Source organism: Babylonia areolata, chromosome 20 (assembly GCF_041734735.1).
Source record: "Babylonia areolata isolate BAREFJ2019XMU chromosome 20, ASM4173473v1, whole genome shotgun sequence".
In the NCBI taxonomy this organism is placed as follows: domain Eukaryota; kingdom Metazoa; phylum Mollusca; class Gastropoda; order Neogastropoda; family Buccinidae; genus Babylonia; species Babylonia areolata.
In genome coordinates, this window is record NC_134895.1 from 52,841,827 (window position 1) to 52,862,267 (window position 20,441).

The following is a 20,441-nucleotide window of genomic DNA, read 5'->3' on the forward strand; positions in this document are numbered from 1 at the left end:
ACTTCAGACAGAAGGGGTAACGTGACGTACGACGATCCTCAGACCCTCCCTCTCCTGCACCTCAGACGGAGAGCAGTTTTTACGTCAGGGGAGAAGGGAGGAGAACAGGTGACGTAGGAGAACGTAGTGTCAACGTTCCCGGTGCAGTGCTGATGTTACGTCCACAGCACTGACGCAGCGCTGAACTGCCAAGTGCAGTACAGATCTGACGGATGTAGAGTAGATCTGCAAAACCTAGCGCCGAGCTCCCGAGCGTAGCGCTGACCCGCCAAGCGTAGCGCCGAGCTCCCGAGCGTAGCGCTGACCTTCCGAATGTTGCGCCGAAGAGACAGTGGGGAAAAAATGGTGGGAAACAATGGGAAAATTGGACACAGCGATCTTGTGGGCAGTTGATCCAGTCTTCTGTCCTAGATACTGTTTGCATAGAAGACAAAAAATAAATAAATAAATAAAATAAAATAAAATAATAATAATAAAAATATTTTAAAAAATCCGAGGCCTACACGGCCAAGGTTTGAACCTTGCAAAACTAATTTATCACATTTAGATCTATGAATATCAAAGTTACTTGAAACCACAAGCAAATTCACACCAAACTATGGTAACCCAGCTTAGATCTATTGTAGCTAACATTCTTAAACACGAAGTAACATTCCAATTATGAAACATCTTCATCGATGAAGCAAATTATGTCATCTTAATTGGAAAAAAAAATTAGCTAAAACAAAGTGAAGTACCAAAACAGATGGAAATTGATCTTGTAACAGAAAGCACAAGTTCAAAACCTACCTCTGTTTTCTCACACACCTTCCGTTACTCACTTCACCTACAATTCAAAGGGAACACTTTTAGCAATTAGATTCAACAGTCTACGAGACAAACAAAAAAACAACAACAAACCCATAGCACTTACATGGAAGAACCGCTCTTCCCCCCGTGAAACGATCTTAGGCTAACGCCTGAACAAGCGGTACAAATGAACAGCCCAAAAAGAAATGTAAAAATGACTGGGTCCCAATGATGGCACAACACCCTGAATAGCCAGCAGGTTGCTACTTGTGTTCCCTAAGCATCTGCCGCAACCCGTTTAAAGGGCAATACGACACCTAGCAGAGGTCACTCACATTCAAGCCCGTTCAACATTGACGCTTCCGTCCACATGGTTATACACACAGCGGCCAACAAAAATATATCAACAGAGGGAAAGAAAACGCACCTCAGGTGTATACTGAAAAAACAAAACAAAACAAAAACAGAAGAAAGAATGTTTTCCGCCACACGCACATATATCTGAGTGTGTGTTTCTTTGTAGGTGTGTTTGTCTGTGTGTGTTCATGTGCTTCTTTGTTGTGTGTATGGGGAGATAGATACAAATCGTTCACAGTGTATTTTCAACAATGTATTTCCAACACACATTTAACAGTTTATAGATATGTAAAGCACACCCATCCATCTGTCCATCCACTCATCCATCCACCCACCCAGAGTCATTAATTCATTCAGCCAATCTCTTGCCGTTTGTTGATTAATCGCGACCTCTTCTAGATATGCCATGAAAAACATGAAGAAAACCAGACACCGTCGTCGTCGTCGTCGGCCTCCTTCCGTCTCGAGAGACGATGGCTGCACCAGAAATGTAGTCACTGCCGGGCATTGCACTTCCTGTTGTGGCTGTGTAGACCGATGCTGGAGTGGCAATCTCTACTGCATGTGGGACAGATATCGTAGATGCTGCATGGTTTACAGAGTTTGACTTGTATGTGGCTCTTTTTCTCCTCAGCAAGTCAATGCGGCTTCTCTCTGCATGTTTCACCCCTCTCTGAATGGCAGATTTCCAGGGTCCACGTGAGTCCACAAGGCTTTCCCAGGACAGTACATCAATAGCTGTACTTTTCAGGTCCCGTTTGCAAGCGTCTTTGAATCTTAGTCGGGGGCGGCCTTGGGGCCTAGATCCCTCTGATAGTTCGCCGTAAAGCAGATCTTTAGGGATGCGGCCTTCATCCATTCGGCGAACATGACCGAGCTATCGAAGATGGCGTTGCCTCAGAAGGACCTGGGTCTGAAGATGCTGCTTGTCATATATCACTGTGCAGTGGACAGCGTTGCTGGTTGTGTTTTGTCGTCACTACTGACGTGTCACAGGGCGACTCTGCTGTTGCCTCATCTTCATTTTGTGGAGCAACGGGGAGGGGTGCGGGGAGGGGGTGTGGGGGGGGCGTTCATTCTGTTGTCCACTGTTTGGAAAAATTGACATGGTCAGCCCTGCCTGGGTGGTGGAACTGTCACTTCAGGCATAGCTGGGGTGATGCTGCTTCTTCCGCATCTTTCTGGATAAGGTTCTAACGATAGTCTTCTCCTCTGGGTAAGACACCTGCTTGTCTCCCTGTTCTAGCAGTCCTACTTCCTTCGCCAGGCTGTCGGCCTTTTGGTTTCCGTCAACCCCGCGGTGAGCAGGGATCTGCTGTGGCATCAGGGTTAGATGCCAGGCCATCCATTAAGGATGCAGGTTCATCACGTCTTTCTGGCGGGGGGGTTCTGGGTCGTGTTCAAGAAAACTGAGCATATTTTAGGACCGCTTTTTGGTTTTTTCTGTGGAGGTTAGCTGTGACCCAGCTTGCTGTGGGAAAGCTGTTGACTGAATAGTTTATCCATGTTCTTGATTTTCTTTTCATTATGCAAATAGCTGCTTGTTTTGTGGCATATTTCTTGACCGCGCTTGCAGCATGGCAATCCATAATGTTTGGATCTGGTTTCTGTGAATATTGCTGAATGTCCAAACCGAAAATTGAAATATACAAATGATTCCGTTTTCCAGTCATTTTGTATCTTGTCAGTTTCATGTTTGCTAAATTGTTTTCAGTTTGGATAAGCTACATTCAGTTGTTTTGTCTATTCTTCCAAACTGGAATTGAGTTTCAAACTAAACTGCATTCTTTGTTGGCTGAAACCGTATACTTTTTGTCCAAGTCTACACGTAAGAAACATCTCATCTTGTATAGATTTCCCTTTTTATATTTACCATGTATACATCTTAATCAAAGTTTCAGAGAAGCTTAAATTGTTGTCCTGGAGAGGAAATTGACTCACATTTTAAATTTTTTGGTAGTATTTGTCGTTGCCTTTTAAAATCCCGTTTCATTGTTAAAAACAAGCCAGTTCGACTGCAGATTTCTGTAATTCTGTGTAGTTAAACGATTTTCTCAAGCTGTTGATGATATCGTTTGTGGATTTGATAACCAAATCCAAAGATTCTTGCACTCATCCGCCTTGATCAACACAGCAACCATTTGGCCGAGGGAAATTATTATTATTATTATTATTATTATGATCTATATAGCGCTGAATCTTATGCAAAGACAAATGAAAGCGCTTTCGCACCAGTCATTCACACGCATGCATAACTCTAAAACTGGGGGAAAAAACTAAAGACAAGGAAGAGGCAGGGAAGGGAGACTATTTTGGGAAGAGGTGGATTTTAAGGTCAGACTTGAAAGAGTTGAGTGTGGAAACCTGACGAAGCAAAATAGGAAGTTCATTCCAATTACAAGGTCCAGAGACAGAAAGAACGGCGGCCAACAGTCGAGTGTTTGAATCTGGGTATGCGTAAGCAGAGCGGATCCGAAGCCGATTGTAGAGAGCGAGATGGAGTATAGAGTTGAAGGAAGCCACAGAGATAAGAAGGGGCAGATTTGTGAATACATTTATAACATAGGGTGCTGATCTTGTACTTTATTCTGTGCTTACTGTTCCTCATCTGATGTCAAAACGTGTATAAAGATAAGTTTTCTGTGGGTCCCATTTCAACAGTTTTCCCTTGTATTGACATGTTTCTGAGAGCAATATACATCAACAAGTTCGACGGGCACTATATTGTAATTCATCTTGGTCATCAACTGTTAAACAGTTAGTATGTGTAATGACAATGATTGAGGTTGAACCGGTGATCAGTCAGACTTTCTTTTCTCTTATGTTCATGTGTGTGTGTGTGTGTATGTGCGCGCGCGCGCGCGCGTGCGTGTGTGTGTTTGCGTGCGTGCGTGTGTGTGTCTGTGCGTGAGAGAGAGAGAGAGAGAATTTGTTTTGTGCTTCCTTATATGGTGACATGGTTTGCGTGGACACAACCAATATCACCATTGTCTCCACTAACCATCACCATCACCAAAACCAACACGATCCAGAGCAAACATTATTAGTGATGATAATTATGATGCTAATGAAGAGGCAGAGGAGGAGAATAATGACCACAACAACAGCAAAAATGACAACAACTACAACAACAACAACAATAATAATAATGATAATAATAATAATAATGATAATAATAATAGAAATGATAATAATTATGATAATAATAATAAAGATAACAGAATGACAAAAAGAGAGAGACGGGGATATGTTTATGGAAACACGAACGTACGGAGACTGAATACTTGGTCTAGGGAAAGGCGAGGCAAAACATTCTTGTCAAAAGGTGAGAGGGGGTTGAGGATGGGTTAACACACACAAAGATATGAACAAATGAGAGAATAACTCTTCATTACTTTCTGCGCCGTAAGGAAACCATTCCTGTCAAAAGCAGAGAAGCTAAATATGTAAGAAAACATTGATGTCTATAACAGAGTAGAGAATGAACGCACGTAGTGTTTGGAAAACAACAGCAGAGAGAGGATACTGAACTACCAGTGGGCAGGAGGACGAGAAAGAAAGACTTTCTGCTTTCGTTCCAGAAATTTGCAGCAAAGAAACAAGCTTTCTTCTGGTCCTCTGTAAGACAGTCCATAACGCACCCTGTAGAGTAATGTATTGACAGACGTAGCATATTCTGTCGCTGTCGCTCTTTCTGTACCACCACCACCTGTCTCTCTCTCTCTCTCTCTGTCTCTCTCTGTCTCTCTGTCTGTCTCTGTCTCTCTCTCTCTGTCTGTCTCTCTCTGTCTCTCTGTCTGTCTCTGTCTCTCTCTCTCTGTAACCCCCCATACACACACACACACACACACACACACACACACACACACACACACACACACACACACACACACATACATCACGTCAAATAGAGAGGCACTATTATCCCATTTAACTCTTCAAACCATGGCAACATATGATTAACTCTTTCCTTATTTGTAAAAAAAAAAAAAAAATGCTCCAAAGAAACCAGTTGGTGGTAAGCACTTACCCGTAACACGGACCACACTGCCGGAGACAGATTGTAGATTTTTCGCTGTCAGCCAAACCTCTTCCTTCTCTTCCGTTCTGGAATCTTCAGTTTCTTGCTCTCATCCAACCCCCATCCCCCATCCCCCACCCCATACCTTTCTCTTACCTGCTGGCTGTTTTTCAGGTCCTCCCTTTCACCTACCCCTCCCCCACAACCCACTCCCAGTGTTCTCTTACCTGCTGTTTTCAGATTCTCTATTTCATCCGCCACCCCCGCCCCCCACCCACCCCGCGCCCCCTCCCCCTTCCTTCTTCCCGACTGTTTCCAGATTGTTCGTTCTCACCTTTTTCCCTTCCCTCTTCCGTGCTGACTGTTTTCAGGTTCTCACTTTCACACCCCTTTCTCTTCCTTGCTGACTGTTTTCAGATTCTCACTTTCACACCCCTTTCTCTTTCTTGCTGACTGTTTTCAGATTTCGCTCTTATCCCCCACCCCCATACCCACTCTCCCGACCTTCCTTACTGACTGTTTTCAGATTCTCGCTTTCACCCCTTCCTCTTCCTCTTCCTTGCTGGCTGTTTTCAGGTTCTCGCTCTCATTGCCCCTCTCTTCCTTGCCGACTGTTTTCAGATTCTCGCTATCATTTCCATTCTCTTCATTGTCCTGTCCACCATCGCCCTCACCCTCAACACCATCCCCCACCTGCAAGACCGGTCCGACCCCACCCTGACGGGGGACAATGAGGATCTGGCCATCGTGGAGGCTGTCTGTATCGGCTGGTTCACCTTGGAGTACCTGGCACGGTTCTGGGCCTCGCCTAACAAGTGGAAGTTCTTCAAAGGTCCGCTCAATGCCATCGACCTGCTGGCCATCATGCCCTACTTCATCTCCATGAGCCTGACGGAGACCAACAAGAGCACCACCGTGCAGTTCCAAAACGTGCGGCGCGTGGTGCAGATCTTTCGGATCATGAGGATCTTGAGGATCCTGAAGCTGGCCCGTCACTCCACGGGGCTGCAGTCCCTGGGCTACACCCTGCAGAGAAGCTACAAGGAGCTGGGTCTGCTGCTCATGTTTCTTGCCATCTCCGTTCTCCTCTTCTCCAGTTTAGCTTACTTCGCCGAGAAAGACGAGCCGGGAACCAAGTACAAGAGTATCCCAGAGACCTTTTGGTGGGCGGCCATCACCATGACCACCGTAGGTTATGGTGACATCTATCCCCAAACGGTGCTAGGCAAGATTGTGGGAAGTGTGTGTTGTATATGCGGCGTGCTGGTTATCGCGTTGCCCATCCCCATCATCGTCAACAACTTTGCCGAGTTCTACAAGGACCAGATGCGGAGAGAGAAGGCCTTCAAGCGGCGCGAGGCCTTGGAGAAGGCCAAGCGCACGGGGAGCATCGTGTCATTCCACTCCATCAACCTGAGGGACGCCTTCGCCCGCAGCGTGGACCTGATGGAGCTGAACTCCCCTCACCACAAGCCCGGGGACCCCAGCCAACCGCACGACGGGGCTAGCGGAAGGGCCAGCGGGGACCAGGACTACCCCCAGCACCAGGACTGCCGGGCCAACTCCAACTCCTCCTCCTGCTCTTCCAAAGCCAATTCCAAGAACAACTCCCCTCCCGCCTGCATGTTGAGGCTGAGTCACAGTGCCGGCACCCCTTCACGAGCCCTGCAGACGTTCGGGGCCGGAGGGCAGGAGGGGCTGGGGAACAACACCAACAGCCTGCTGGACGCTGACGAGGAGGCCCTGCAGAGGATGACGTCCACGCCCCTGCTGGCCTCACAGCCCCAGGTAAGGTGTCCGTGGCTTCATGTGGCGTCTCCATGCTTTGTGTCTTTTGTCTTGCCCCCTAATCTACGCTGTTCTCTGTTTTGCTAGCTGTCACCACGTATGTATTTTCCATGCCTCCTGTGAAAGGATTCGCGTTGTGTGACGTGACGAACTGTCTGTTTGCCTGACTGAATGTCTGCCTTTTTTCTTCACTCACTGACTGCTTCAAGAACAAGAACTGGGTGTTTATCTGACTGTCTGTCTGCTTGTCTGCCTGTCTGAGTGACTAGCTGACTGTGTCCTCGTGTACATCACTCAACACTAAGCACGTCCACATGTCTCCACATGCAATGATCAGACTTGGGTTTTCCTGACCCATTGCCAGGCCTCCTCCAAAATCATCATGGCTTCATTACAGAGTAACAGTTTCAGCTTCTCAAGGAGGCGTCACTGCGTTCGGACAAATCCATGTACGCTACACCACAACTGCTAGGCAGATGTCTGACAGCAGCAGCAGAACCCAACGCGCTTAGTTAGGCCTTGAGTGCATGCATGTATACATTTTGCCAGTGGACAACACTTTGTTGCCATGGGTTTGGGTTGTTGCTTTTCAGCACGCCAGGTGCGTGCTGCACACGGGATCTTGAGTTATCGTCTCATCAGAATGACTAGACGCTCGGTTTGATTTTCAAGTCAAACTTGGGAGAAGGACGCGAGCGGGAATGGAATTCAGACCCTCACGAACACTGTATTGGCAGAAAAGCGTTGTAGTCATTCTACCACCTTCCTCCCATGGTTTAACAACTAAATGCAAATGGATCCATTGCCCCATGACAGAATTACAAGCAAAGGCAAATGGGTCATTACTTCATTACATAATGAGAAGCAAAGACGAAAGGATCATTACCTCATTATAGAATAACGAACAAAGGCAAATGGATCCATTGCTTTGTCACAGGTTACAAAGACAGATGGAGCTATTACTTTGTTACAGAAATACAAAGACAAAATGGCCCATCGCTTCATTCAAACAAAACACACGCAAAGGCAAATGGGTCCATTGTTTTATTGCAGAATTACAAGGAACGGCAGACAGGTCCATTGCCTTTAAACCCATTAATTTGTCGCTTAATGAGCGACAATAAAAGTTTCCGGGCAACGCAACCGTCAGTTGCCGAGAGGCAATGTTGCGTGTCGCTGAGGGTTCAACTCTCAGTAAGAAAGCACAGTGATTGGTGATTGTCGCCCCTGACCCTTTGTACGATGTTCTGTGTCTTTGTTTGTTGTTGTTATTTGTTGCTGTTGTTTGTTTTGATGTGTGTGTGTGTGTGTGTGTGTGTATGTGTGTGTGTGTGTGTGTGTGTGTGTGTGTGTGTGTGTGTGTGTGTGTGTGTGTGTGTGCGTTTAAGGAGGAGGGTTATGAGCAAGGTATTGTGAACATTAAAGTTTCAAATCGGGTTGGTTTGTGTGTACAATCGTCTTTGACTGACGGACTTGAAGATCATGTCATCACAGTCAATACTGGGAACAGAACCTTCGCCTCGCATAATATGCCATTGATGGCCTGGTAGGAAATAAGCAAGAGCTTGCCAAACTTGTTAAAAGACTGGATGAAACATCGACAGGATATGTCAGGGGGAATCAGCGCCGAAAAGACAAAGTTGATTGCCATCCACAACACCACCATCACTGCTGATATATTTGTCCAAGGATGTGAAACAAGGTACTGACTATTCAACTGTTCACTTGCCTGGATCCATCTTTTTCGATGAAAGATCTAAACGAGAAACCATCCCAAAGGTTAGCAAAAACAACATCAGCACTGTCCAGACTGTATTGAAAGACAACATATTCATGAAAACAAAGATCAGGCTCTTGTGTGCTCTGTGCACTGTGAAAGGAGTTAAGGGCCGAAACACATGACTGAGGGGGGCTTCTTCTCTGAAGACCTTGTACTGTCCGTCCAGCTCTCCCTAGAGTTTCTTATCACTCTTGCATATTCCTTCTTCCATCGAGTCATGGCTGCTCACAGCGCATTTGCAAAGAAAATTCAAGCTACGGGAACGTAAGATACACGGATTATACCACCAATGAAAAAGTGTGCCAAACCGTCAAGCAGGATTTGACCATATTAAGATCTACTGACATCAGTTAAAAAAATAATAATAATAATGAAATAGGCCACCTAACAAGATCCAATGGCCTTCCTAAAAATAATTTTCTAATGGACATTTGAAGACGGGAGACTGAAGAGAAAACAAAAGAGAACGATGAACGGCCTACAATGCAGAAATGCAGAAGGAGCTGGAAAACCATTTGGAGAGACCCACAAAAGAGCGACAGACTTGTAGGAATATGGTGACCAGTTCTGTGTGCAATGACTTCACGTAGCTGAAAAAGAAGAAGAAGAAAACCTTGTCCAGAAAGAAGAAATTTGTACAATTGGATAAAAACAGGCCTTTTTATTCTGTTCCCCATGAACGTTGGCATCAGTTTTGATTTGGGAGTATTATTTTCAGAGGAAGACGAACGTGTGACTGTCACATCTAGACATAATGCAAGACGGCAGATACTCTGTTTTCTGAAATCTGGTGCTCTTGTCGCAAATCCTCACCATGGTTAAAGGCTACCCTGTGTCTCCTATTACTAGATATTGTCCTGTGGATAAAACTACGGAGGGGGAGCTTTGGGTTTTTCAAATGAACTCTCGGTAAGAGTGTCGAACCACGTCAACCGAGAACCCATTTCTGATACGACCTCCATACTCCCAAGATAAGATCCAAACCCCAAAGATACTGTACAGAGTAACGTAAGGAAGAGAGAAAAAAACCAGAACGCATCCCACCTGATTTGACCAGCAAGAAATGTTCCAGCCGCGAATAGGCAAGATACACACCCGCTTCTGAACAAACAGTGCACACAGCCAAAGTCGAGACGACAAAAAGGAGAAGAAAAAAACATGAATCGCCGCCAGACTTGGGCTGGTACAATTTGGGAGGCCGGAGAAAATCAATAGCCAGAGTCTGTCTCCAGGGACTGTAGACTGTCGGTGACAGCGTGGAGGAAAAGGTCAGGGCGAGCCTCCAGAATTAGAAGCAATGGCCTGGCCTTTGCGAGACGTTTCCACCAAGACAAACGAGGCGAAAGCTCAGCGTGGGTCGGTGATTGAAGACGTGGGCGAAGGTGTTAGGCCAGTGACGGACTGGTCGACATTGTGTGAATTTTCCCCGCTTCACACATCGAACTATCAGCACATCTATTATTCCATCACCACATCGTGTGCCCCGTTTTGTGTTATGGGCATCCATTTGCATTCTGCGACTTTGGCCCTCTAGGGATGGAACTGGTGAAGAGCTTGCACGCGTGGATGTGGACGGGGCGAGTAAAGGAAAGTTCAGACTGCTAGTCATCTGCGTCATCATTGCGATGGACTTGGAACATGAAAGCAGAATACATTGCCATGCCATCTAACTATGGACTGTGAAAATGAAAGCAGAATACATTGCGATGCCATCTAACTATGGACTGTGAAAATGAAAGCAGAATACATTGCCATGCCATCTAACTATGGACTGTGAAAATGAAAGCAGAATGCATTGCCATGCCATCTAACTATGGACTGTGAAAATGAAAGCAGAATACATTGCGATGCCATCTAACTATGGACTGTGAAAATGAAAGCAGAATACATTGCCATGCCATCTAACTATGGACTGTGAAAATGAAAGCAGAATGCATTGCCATGCCATCTATTGACTGTGAAAATGAAAGCAGAATACATTGCCATGCCATCTATGGACTGTGAAAATGAAAGCAGAATACATTGCCATGCCATCTAACTATGAATTTTGAACATGAAAGCATAATACATGGAGATGCCATCTAACTACGGACTTTGAAAAATGAAAGCAGAATACATTGCCATGCCATCCAGCTATTGGTCTTAGATTTTGAAATACACTTTTTTGCCGAGTTATCCGAGAGAAAATGGGATGAGAAGTTATGATTTGTTTGTCTTCACTACACATACAGGTGTACATGCCAACGTATTTTTGCTTCTGTCTAAAGTACACGTGAATTTTGCACACACGTATTTATCAGTTTATGTGAATACGTGTGGAATATGATGGATGACTGTGTTAGCAAAGGTAAACTCTGTTCTGATCGAAAATACAGTCACATTATTAACAGAGCACACTTTAGATATACTTTGCATTTGACACATAGTATGCCACACTTGAGATATTTTTTGGCATTTGACATATACTATACCGTAGTTTGACACAGTTTCTTTGTGAGTTGTCATCATGTTTATCATGTAATGTTTGTTACCAAATTTTTGTTGACAGTTTCTTTACGAGCTATCTTCAAGTTTGTTATGCAACGTTGGTTCTAATTGTTTGTGTAATCCTCTATACCCAACATAGAGAATAAAAAGAAACACGGATGATTCCACTGGCGAATGATCTGACATGTAATCTGAAATATTTTCAGGAAAGCGTATCCTCAACGAAAAGGTAACTCGAGCATTTTACAATGAATCAGAATCAGCAATTTTTGTGTTTGGTTGTTGTTGTTGTTTTTTTGTTTTGTTTTTTTGGTTCGGTTTTTGACTCACTTGTGTAAACAAAGTGAGTCTATGTTTTAACCCGGTGTTCGGTTGTCTGTGTGTGTGTGTGTGTGTGTGTGTGTGTGTGTGTGTGTGTGTGTGTGTCTGTGTGTCTGTGTGTGTGTGTGTCTGTGTGTCTGTGTGTCTGTGTGTCCGTGGTAAACTTTAACATTGACATTTTCTCTGCAACTATTTTGTCAGTTGACACCAAATTTGACATAAAAATAGGAAAAATTCAGTTCTTTCCAGTCATTTTGTTTAAAACAATATTGCGCCTCTGGGATGGGCACAAAAAAATAAAGAATGAAGCCTAATTATATGCAAACTGCATTTACTGTTATATTTATATTTTTTTGTATTCTCTAAACTTGGCACTTTGATCTGATATTCGACCCAACAGCTAGAGCAGTCATTATTATCATTTTTTGTTCAAACAGGAACTTCTTTTGCTAAGCATGGAAGTTTTATTTATTTGCAAACGTTTTGGTGCAGAGGGTAAAAAAAGGGAAATTACTCTGTAATGCTAGTGGAGTTAATTTGCTTTAAACTGATCTTTCTCATCTTAAACATTACATTTTGAAACAAGAGAGGCAAGGCCTTCAAGACTCACTTTTGATGCACTTTTGAAAAAAAAAATCCAAGCTTTTTATGTATTGAGTATAATTTCAAAATGTAATGTTTAAGATGAGAAAGATCAGTTTAAAGCAAGCTAAGCTCCCGAACAGAGTAATTTCCATTGTTTTACTAGCTACACCAAAACGTTTGCAATAAATAAAACTTCCATGCTTAGCAAAAGAAGTTCCTGTTTGAACAAAAAATGATAATAATGACAGATCTTTTGTTGGGTCGAATATCAGATCAAAGTGCCAAGTTTAGAGAATACAAAAAAATATAAATATAACAGTAAATGCATTATACTCAATACATAAAAAGCTTGGATTCTTTTTAAAATGTATCACAAGTGAGTCGTGAAGGTCTTGGCTTTCTTGTTTTGTTTTGTTTTGTTGTTTTGTTTTGCGGGGGGGGTTCCTCTCTCTGGTTCCTCTCTGGTTCCTCTCCTTTATTCAGTAACAGTGTGGTATGTGATTTGGCATTCAGCAGATTTAGTTACCTCAATAGAATGTCGTGTTCACTACGTGACATTTCTATCCATTTGAGTATAATTATGTATGTACATGATTGCAAAATGCCAACATCTTTCAGCTTTTTTTCATTGACCACTCAAACTGCTCGAAGACCAATAGATTTTACACAGTGTCGAATGAGTAGAGGAAAGGGGGGGTCGGGGGATCATAGACCGAGCTAATAAAGCAAAGTCATATAGCCTTATGTTCAGCTCAACCACACAGTTTCAGTCATGCATTGGTTGTTCAACATTTATAAACTCCAAAGAGTTTGTCAGTTATCCAGCGACCGTTTTGTCATGTACAGACCTGAATTAATGCCTTCTTTTTTTTTTTACTTGAAATAAATCTGTTGTTTGACCGTGCAAGTTCTGTTGACATTTTCTGATTAGAATGTCGTTCAGAACAATGTCATGTCCACCTGTCCACCATGTGTGTGTGTGTGTCTGTGTCTTTGTCTGTGTCTGTGTGTGTGTGTGTGACAGAGACACACAGAGAGAGAGTGAACTCTGATGGACTTCAGCGAAATAGGCCAGCAATTCTTATCATGACAACTGAAAAACAACAGCACATTTTTGAGCAATTGATTCTTTACATAGCAAGGCGAGAGAGAGAAAGAGAGAGAGAGTGGTGAGAACCCAGAAATATTTTAATTGTACATCGGCCTTGGGCCACTATACAAAAGAACTGGGGCCGCGAAGGGCCCGGAAGAAAAGTTCATCATGCGGACCCTTCATGCAGGGACGTTGACATTCTTATTTTTACGTTGAACAATACAGTGAGATGAACTAAAGTTGTCACATGGCAAATACAAGAGAGAGAGAGAGAGAGAGAGAGAGAGAGAGAGAGAGAGAGAACGAACGAACGAAAATTTATTTCATGAGGGTGAGGGAATAAGCATGGTTGCTTTTTTTCATCCGGCCCTCTGGGCAAAGTGGACAAAAAGAAAAAAAAAAGGTGGTGGTAGGGTGGGGGTAAGAAAAAATGCGTGCACAAAAGCAGACTCTTCACACACACACACACACACACACACACACACACACACACACACACACACACACACACACACACACACACACACACATACAGAGAGAGAGAGAGAGAAAGTAAACATATACATAAATGATTATATGCATAGTACATGCACACATGATACAGTAATGGAGGATAGAGAGAAGAAAAAGAAGAAAAAAGAAAAAGGGGAAGGCGGAGGGGTGTGGGGGGCAGTATGACCATATAAACTGAGGGTGGTGGGAGAGGGTGGAGGGGGGCATCGGGAAAACCCGTGACGTCCATCAGCGGCGTGTTGCAGGGCCGTGCAGGCGGGGCAGGAGGGTGGCCCCCCGGAACAGGGTCCAGCTCGGGCACGGGCAGTGAGGAGCGAAGCAGCAGCGTGGACAAGGGCGGCATCGAGCTGAAGCAGCTGCCCAGACAGAGCAGCACGGCCTCCAGCTCCGACACGTACGCCTCCTGCCAGACCCACCCCCACAGCTCCCCCTCCACCACTGCACACACGCCCTCGGACAAGAGCCGTCACAACCTGTACGTCAACCCGCTCGGGGACCCCGCGGACTCCGTGCTGCTGGTGACGGCCGCCGCCACCGCCGCGAGCCGCAGCCTGGACACTGCAGGGTCCTGCGACCAGCTCTTCTCCCCGGACCCCGCCCACCACTGCTGCGGATCCCTGCCCAACCAGTGCGGCGGCAACAACGCGCCCGGCATAGGCCACCACCACCACCAGCAACACCAACACCAGCACCAGCACCAGCACCACCACTCTCACCCTCACCCCCAAGGCCGCTGCTCCTCGGCCAACCAGATCGTGCAGATGCTGGATACGGGCATGACCACCACCTGGCAACGAAGCCTCCCGCGCTCCTGTCGGAGTTCCGAGCACCCCCCCTCCTCTTCCTCCTCGTCATCCCACCCTCTCCACCTCCCTGCACAACGACGCCCCATCCAGCAGTCGCAGTCGCTGACGTCGCAGCCCCTGTCCTCCCAACGCCCGCTGCAGCGCCAGCTGTCGGAGTACACGGACCCCGAGGCCGGCAGGTCGCACACGGCGCCCCCGACCCGCCGCTCCAGCTTCAAGCGGCACAAATCGCTGTCGGTGGAGAAGCACTGCCGGGTGAAGGGCCCCAAGGAGCGGAGCTTCTCCTCCACGGACAACCTGGCGGGGCAGGGCGCCCACAGGTCCAAGTTCCGCAAGGCCGTGTCCCTCGCCAGCCGCCTGCACTCCAGTCCCTCCACGGGCCGGAAGCTGGCCAACTACCACCTCATCGCCAGCAACAAGTCAGGTCAGTGGTCCTCTCCCCCCTTCACCCCCTCCCTCCTCTTCTCATGTGTCCTCACGGCCTGTTCAAATCAAATCAAATTATGGTGCTCAGAACCTCGCCAACCGCTAAGGCCATCTCTAGGTTATCGCCACGTTAGCACGCACTTCAAGTCAAGAGTAAAAAAAATAAAGAAAAAAAGATACAATAAAAACTAGTCACCGCTTCAAGCTTTCCACTCATCACAGCCTGTTGGTACCTACCCCCTTTTGCTCTTTTTTTTTTCACCCCTGGGGGTCACAATCCTGGCTGGCCCACATTAACCTGGGATCAACTATGACTGGCCTGGAATGACTTGGACGGGGGCCGGGGGGGGGGGGGGGGGGGGGGGGGGAAGAGATTTTAACCTGTCAGAACTGCCCCCAACCCCGCTATTTTGGATTTCAACCCCGCCTCCCACACTCCCACAACCAGCCCCACACCCCACACCCCTGTTATGGATATGGGGATCTGTCTTGTGGTGCTTGATGATGAATGACAAACGGGGATGAAATTTGCCCTCTTTGAATCAGTACAGGCTATCAAAAAAACAAAAAAACAAAAACAAACAAACAAACAAACAAAAAACCCTCCAGACATTTGCTTCCATGAAGTTTATCTCAATCAAACTCGTAGAAATGGGGCAATGTCCCAACAGGAGGCGTCGATCATGACAAGCCACAAATAGCCCCTTGGATAGCCCAAAATGACCCAGGTGTAAAAGCTTGAAGGAGATAGTTTGAGGCTGTAACACCGGGTCTTCTCCGTGAGGCTGTCACCACCCCGCCTCATTTGCAACACTCGTGTCCAGTGGAAATGAGGGAAGCATCAGTTGTTGGGTGGCGAACTTGATTGATTGATTAATATGGATACTTATACAGCGCCTATCCTCGGTCGGAGACCAAGCTCTAAGCGCTTTACAAACACGGAGTCATTTACACAACAGGCTGCCTACCTGGGTAGAGCCTACTGACGGCTGCCATTGGGCGCTCATTCGTTTCCTGCGTCCTTCAATCAGATTTGAGGTTCGCACACATACACACTCAGACACACATGTAACTTTTACGTAACGCTTACGAACACTGACACGTACACTGACATTTGTATTGATTAGGCATTTGACCCATATCAACAAAGTTTAACCAACCCAAAAGTGATGCATGTATGTTACAAAGCAGGCTAATATTCTTTTCTTTTTGGCCGGTGGGCTTTAGTGGTGTTGATTGTTCGTCTGAGAAGGATTGATGTTGAGAGAATATGTGTGGATGTCATTGGGCTCTGTGTCGTTTTGATATAATGCCTATCCATTAGTGTAAGAGAAATAATTGTGTCGTTTACAGTGAAATCTATGAGTCGTTTGGACACGTTTATGTCAGTGCATCTGTGTCGCTTTGAAAGATATTTGTATGTCAGTACAAGAGGGAACTGTATTGTTTTGAAAGAAAAAGGCTGGTTGCTTACACTTTAAACACATAATCATTATTTTTATCATCACCTTCAGTCGTTATTGTTGTTTTTATCCTCACTTGTGTTTTTACACACAACTTGAGTCCATGTAATTACTTTGTGTTTCGATTGTCTCTGTGTATGTAGATGTGTGTGTGTGTGTGTGTGTGTGTGTGTGTGTGTGTGTGTGTGTGTGTGTGTGTGTGTGTGTGTGTGTGTGTGCGTGTGTATGTGTGTGTGTGTGTGTGTGTGTGTGTGTGTGTGTGTGTGTGTGTGTGTGTGTGTGTGTGTGTGTGTGTGGTAAACCTTGACAGATTTATTTTCTCTAGAAATAGTTTGTCTGTGGACACCTAACTTTAGCGTAAGAATAGGAAAAAAAACAGTTCTTTCTACACAATCGAATTATAAAGAAAACGCACTTTTGGGAATGACAGTCTCGTTTCTATTTCATTTATTTTCTTTTTCACAAATGTTACCTTTATCTGACATATTAACAGATTAGTAATCAGCAGTCATTTTATCATTTCTAATTAAGATAGAAACTTATGTTTGGTTTGGAGGTTACATTGATGCATAGATCTTGGAGCAGCAAAATTGTGCTATGTACTGGGACGTGAGAGCATATGCGATCGCGTGCACGATGTTGCGTGTGTGTGTGTATGTATGTGTGTGTGTGTGTGTGTGTGTGTGTGTGTGTGTGAAGGAGGAGCAGGCGTGTGGTTGATGCTGTAGCAGTGTGTTTGAGTGGGTTCACTTTACATAAAGATTTTTTTTTTTTTGTAAGGACATAAAGAATGTTTGACAACAACAAACAATTACAACAATAAACAAACACACACACACACACACACACACACACACACACACACACACACACACACACACACACACACACACAAAAACAAAAAAAACACACGAATCGAAAAACATTTTCCAGTGATGATTGTATTTGTTTGTTTTTTTGGTTTTGGGTTTTTTTTTTGCTGTTAATGTCTTTTTTGCGTGCATTCCCTATATTTTTCTACACTTCTTTCATATGTCTAAGTTTTCTTGTGTTTTCTGTTCCAGTAGTCTGCATGGATATTAAGTTCTATGTTTTCGCACAAACGTTTGTTATTTGAGACATGTTCCGCTCCCTTCAGTGTAGTCTGCCGTTGATTATTTCCATTATTTTTGAAAGTTCTTCTGTTGACAGTGGTTTTTTTGTTTTTTGTTTTTTTGGTTTGGTTTAGATTGGTTCTATGTTTGGAATGTGTTGTTGTGGTGTGTTTTTTTCTTTTCTTTTCTGTGCAGTAGAGATGTGCATGGGTTTCTCATTTTAGCACCTGGCCTTCTCTTCCAGATGAAAAGTTTCTGCTCAATTGACACCTGACATGATGTCAGCTTCAGGTGAGTGCACTTTGTCCACTCCAGGTGGCGCTTGTAGGCGATCATGGCAACTGCTCTGCTCATAGTGCGTGTGCGATGATTTTAAAGCGGTCTTCAAAAATCCTAGATTGTTAGTTGTTTTGTTAGTTGTTGTTTTTTTTAATTGTTTGTGTGCCATTAAACGCCTTTTGTTAGATTCAAACAGTACGTATGCCAGAACTATTTCATTCCCCTCCTTCGTTTCTTAAATTAAAAAAAAAACAAAAAAAACTCTTAGGCTAGAACTCTGCCATATAAACCAGTTTCGTACCTAAAAGAATGCACAGGTATTCCATTCAAGTTAATCCTATTATTGACAAGTGAATACTGTATTTCCATAAACTTTCCGAAATGAAATGCACAAAGATTCCATTCAAGTTAATCCTACTATTGAAAAGTGAATACTGTATTTCCATAAACTTTCAGAAATAGAATGCGCAAAGATTCCATTCAGGTTAATCCTATTATTGACAAGTGAATACTATATTTCCATAAACTTTCAGAAATGAAATGCACAAAGATTCCATTCAGGTTAATCCTATTATTGAAAAGTGAATACTATATTTCCATAAACTTTCAGAAATAGAATGCACAAAGATCCCATTCAAGTTAATCCTATTATTGACAAGTGAATGCTGTGTTTCCATAAACTTTCAGAAATAAAATACTTGTAACGCTAAGAACCGTGTCATCGTATCTATCGCCAGGCCCGGACGATTCAGGAAGCCAGAGGAGAAATGTGCACACTACCAATAGTCTGTTAGTCGACAGCTCCGTTCGTTTTCGTAAAAGCCCACTCGTGTACATACGAATGAACGTGGGAGTTGCAGCCCACGAACGAAGAAGAAGAAGAATGTCCCAGGTTCCATTCCACGGACCGCGAGTTTTACTCTCTCTCTCTCTACCCTCCAACCCATCCCCCTCAACAAGATATTGATTGGTGGTCTGTGTGCTAGTCTTTGAGATGAGACAATAAACCAATGCCCCGTGTGTAGCATGCACTTAGCATGCCTAAAAGAACCCACGGGGTAGACAAGTTGTCCCTGGTGATATTCCATAAAATAAGATTATGTTTTGATAAAGAACGGAAAAAGATAAGTAATATATGAGTCATGTTTGAGGTCCTTATTTGGAAACAAAGGTTCTTTAGTGCAATATGCGTGATGTTTAGTGCTTACAGGGAAATAAAGGTTCGTGAGTGCAATATGGATGATATTTAAAGGGCTTACAGGGACTTAGTCTTTTGTGAAGGACTATGACTCTCAAACTAGGAGGCAAAATTGCCCTGGCTCTTAGTGCTGCAGCCTTGTGGGCTAGTTGGCCTTTGGGAACCATCCCAACGCCGACTGTCCTAAAACCCTCTTGGCTGAGAGAGTGGGGATGTAACTTGGGCAAGACACTCTCCACTATAATCAAATTCTAGCCCAAATAGTCGGAACAGCAGTTGCCTCCTCTGCTGTTCTGATGGTCATAGTCGGACACGACTGACTATAATATATAGGGAAATAAAGATTTATAAATGCAAGACGAGTAAACTTCAAGTGGTTGGAGAAACAGAATGCAACATGGCTGATGTTGAAGGTTCTTACATGGGGAATGAGTTGGGGGGTTTATGAGTGCGAAACAGAGAAAGTTTAATGAGCTTTGTGTAATTCGAAAATCTGTAACATCAACTGCTGAAGTGATGGTATGTCAGTCCGCAGTAGATGAACTGGTTGTCATTATTCTCTCATCTTTCTCTCACTTGTAATGCAACCCCCCCCCCCCTCCCCCCTAACCTCACCCCCCCCCCTTTTTTTCATCTTCTAACCACCCCCACCCCACCCCTTTTTGTGTCGAGATGTGTAAACGCTTGCGCGTGACTCTTTCCATTGCAGGCAACAGACAATAACTTCACACATAGAATTTAGCTGGGGTGTTCAGACGGTTAAGGAAACTGACTGAGAAAAAAAAGTTCTCTTAATGTTTTAAGAAGAAAAAAAGACAGAAAGAAAAGCATTTCATTGATTTTTTTTGCCACCCTGTTGTCAGTGGGTCGTGTTTATGTACGTGACTATTCATGTAGAGAAGAGCGTGACGCGTTTAATGCATCCAGACTTCTTCTTCTTTCTTTTTAAGGTGCTGGACCGCGCACTAATCTGATCAATACATCTTTGCTACTCCGTGTAGAACACAGCAGCCAGCCAGCACTCCAAGTTGGCGTTGTGAAATGGTTGTGCAAATCAGTCTGAGGAGGAATGCGTGTCTGTGGATGGATGAGTGAACGTCAAGAATGGCTTGGCCCTCTGGTCGATCAGGCGATAAGCGTGGAACTTTCCAGAGAGATGACCACCATGCGAGAGAGAGGGAACAGGGGGAGAGAGAGGGGAAGGGGGAGTGGATATAGTAGGAAGGGGGAAACGGAGAGAGAGAGAGAGAGTGTGTGTGTGTGTGTGTGTGTGTGTTTACATGTGTGTATGTGTCTCTGCATGTGGGTGCGTCTGCGTAGGCGCGCGCGCGCACGCGCGTGCGTCATCAACCCCAGACATCAGACTTCGGGGTCTATGGTACCGTTACCCCCTTCAGAAAGAAAAGATAAGGAAGAAAAAAACAAAACAAATACCGCTGCC

At 44.7% G+C, this 20,441-nt stretch overlaps 1 protein-coding gene across 2 annotated transcripts in view; it reads left to right on the top strand.

Annotated features, from left to right (window-relative positions):
• LOC143294717 (uncharacterized) overlaps window positions 1-20,441 on the top strand; it is a 199,501-nt gene that overhangs the window by 169,890 nt on the left and 9,170 nt on the right. For both annotated transcript variants that reach the window (XM_076606136.1, XM_076606135.1), the window contains exons 3-4: window positions 5,789-6,955; window positions 13,980-14,964. In XM_076606136.1, coding sequence (XP_076462251.1) covers window positions 5,789-6,955; window positions 13,980-14,964 — 2,152 coding nt within the window. The remainder of the gene's footprint in view (window positions 1-5,788; window positions 6,956-13,979; window positions 14,965-20,441) is intronic.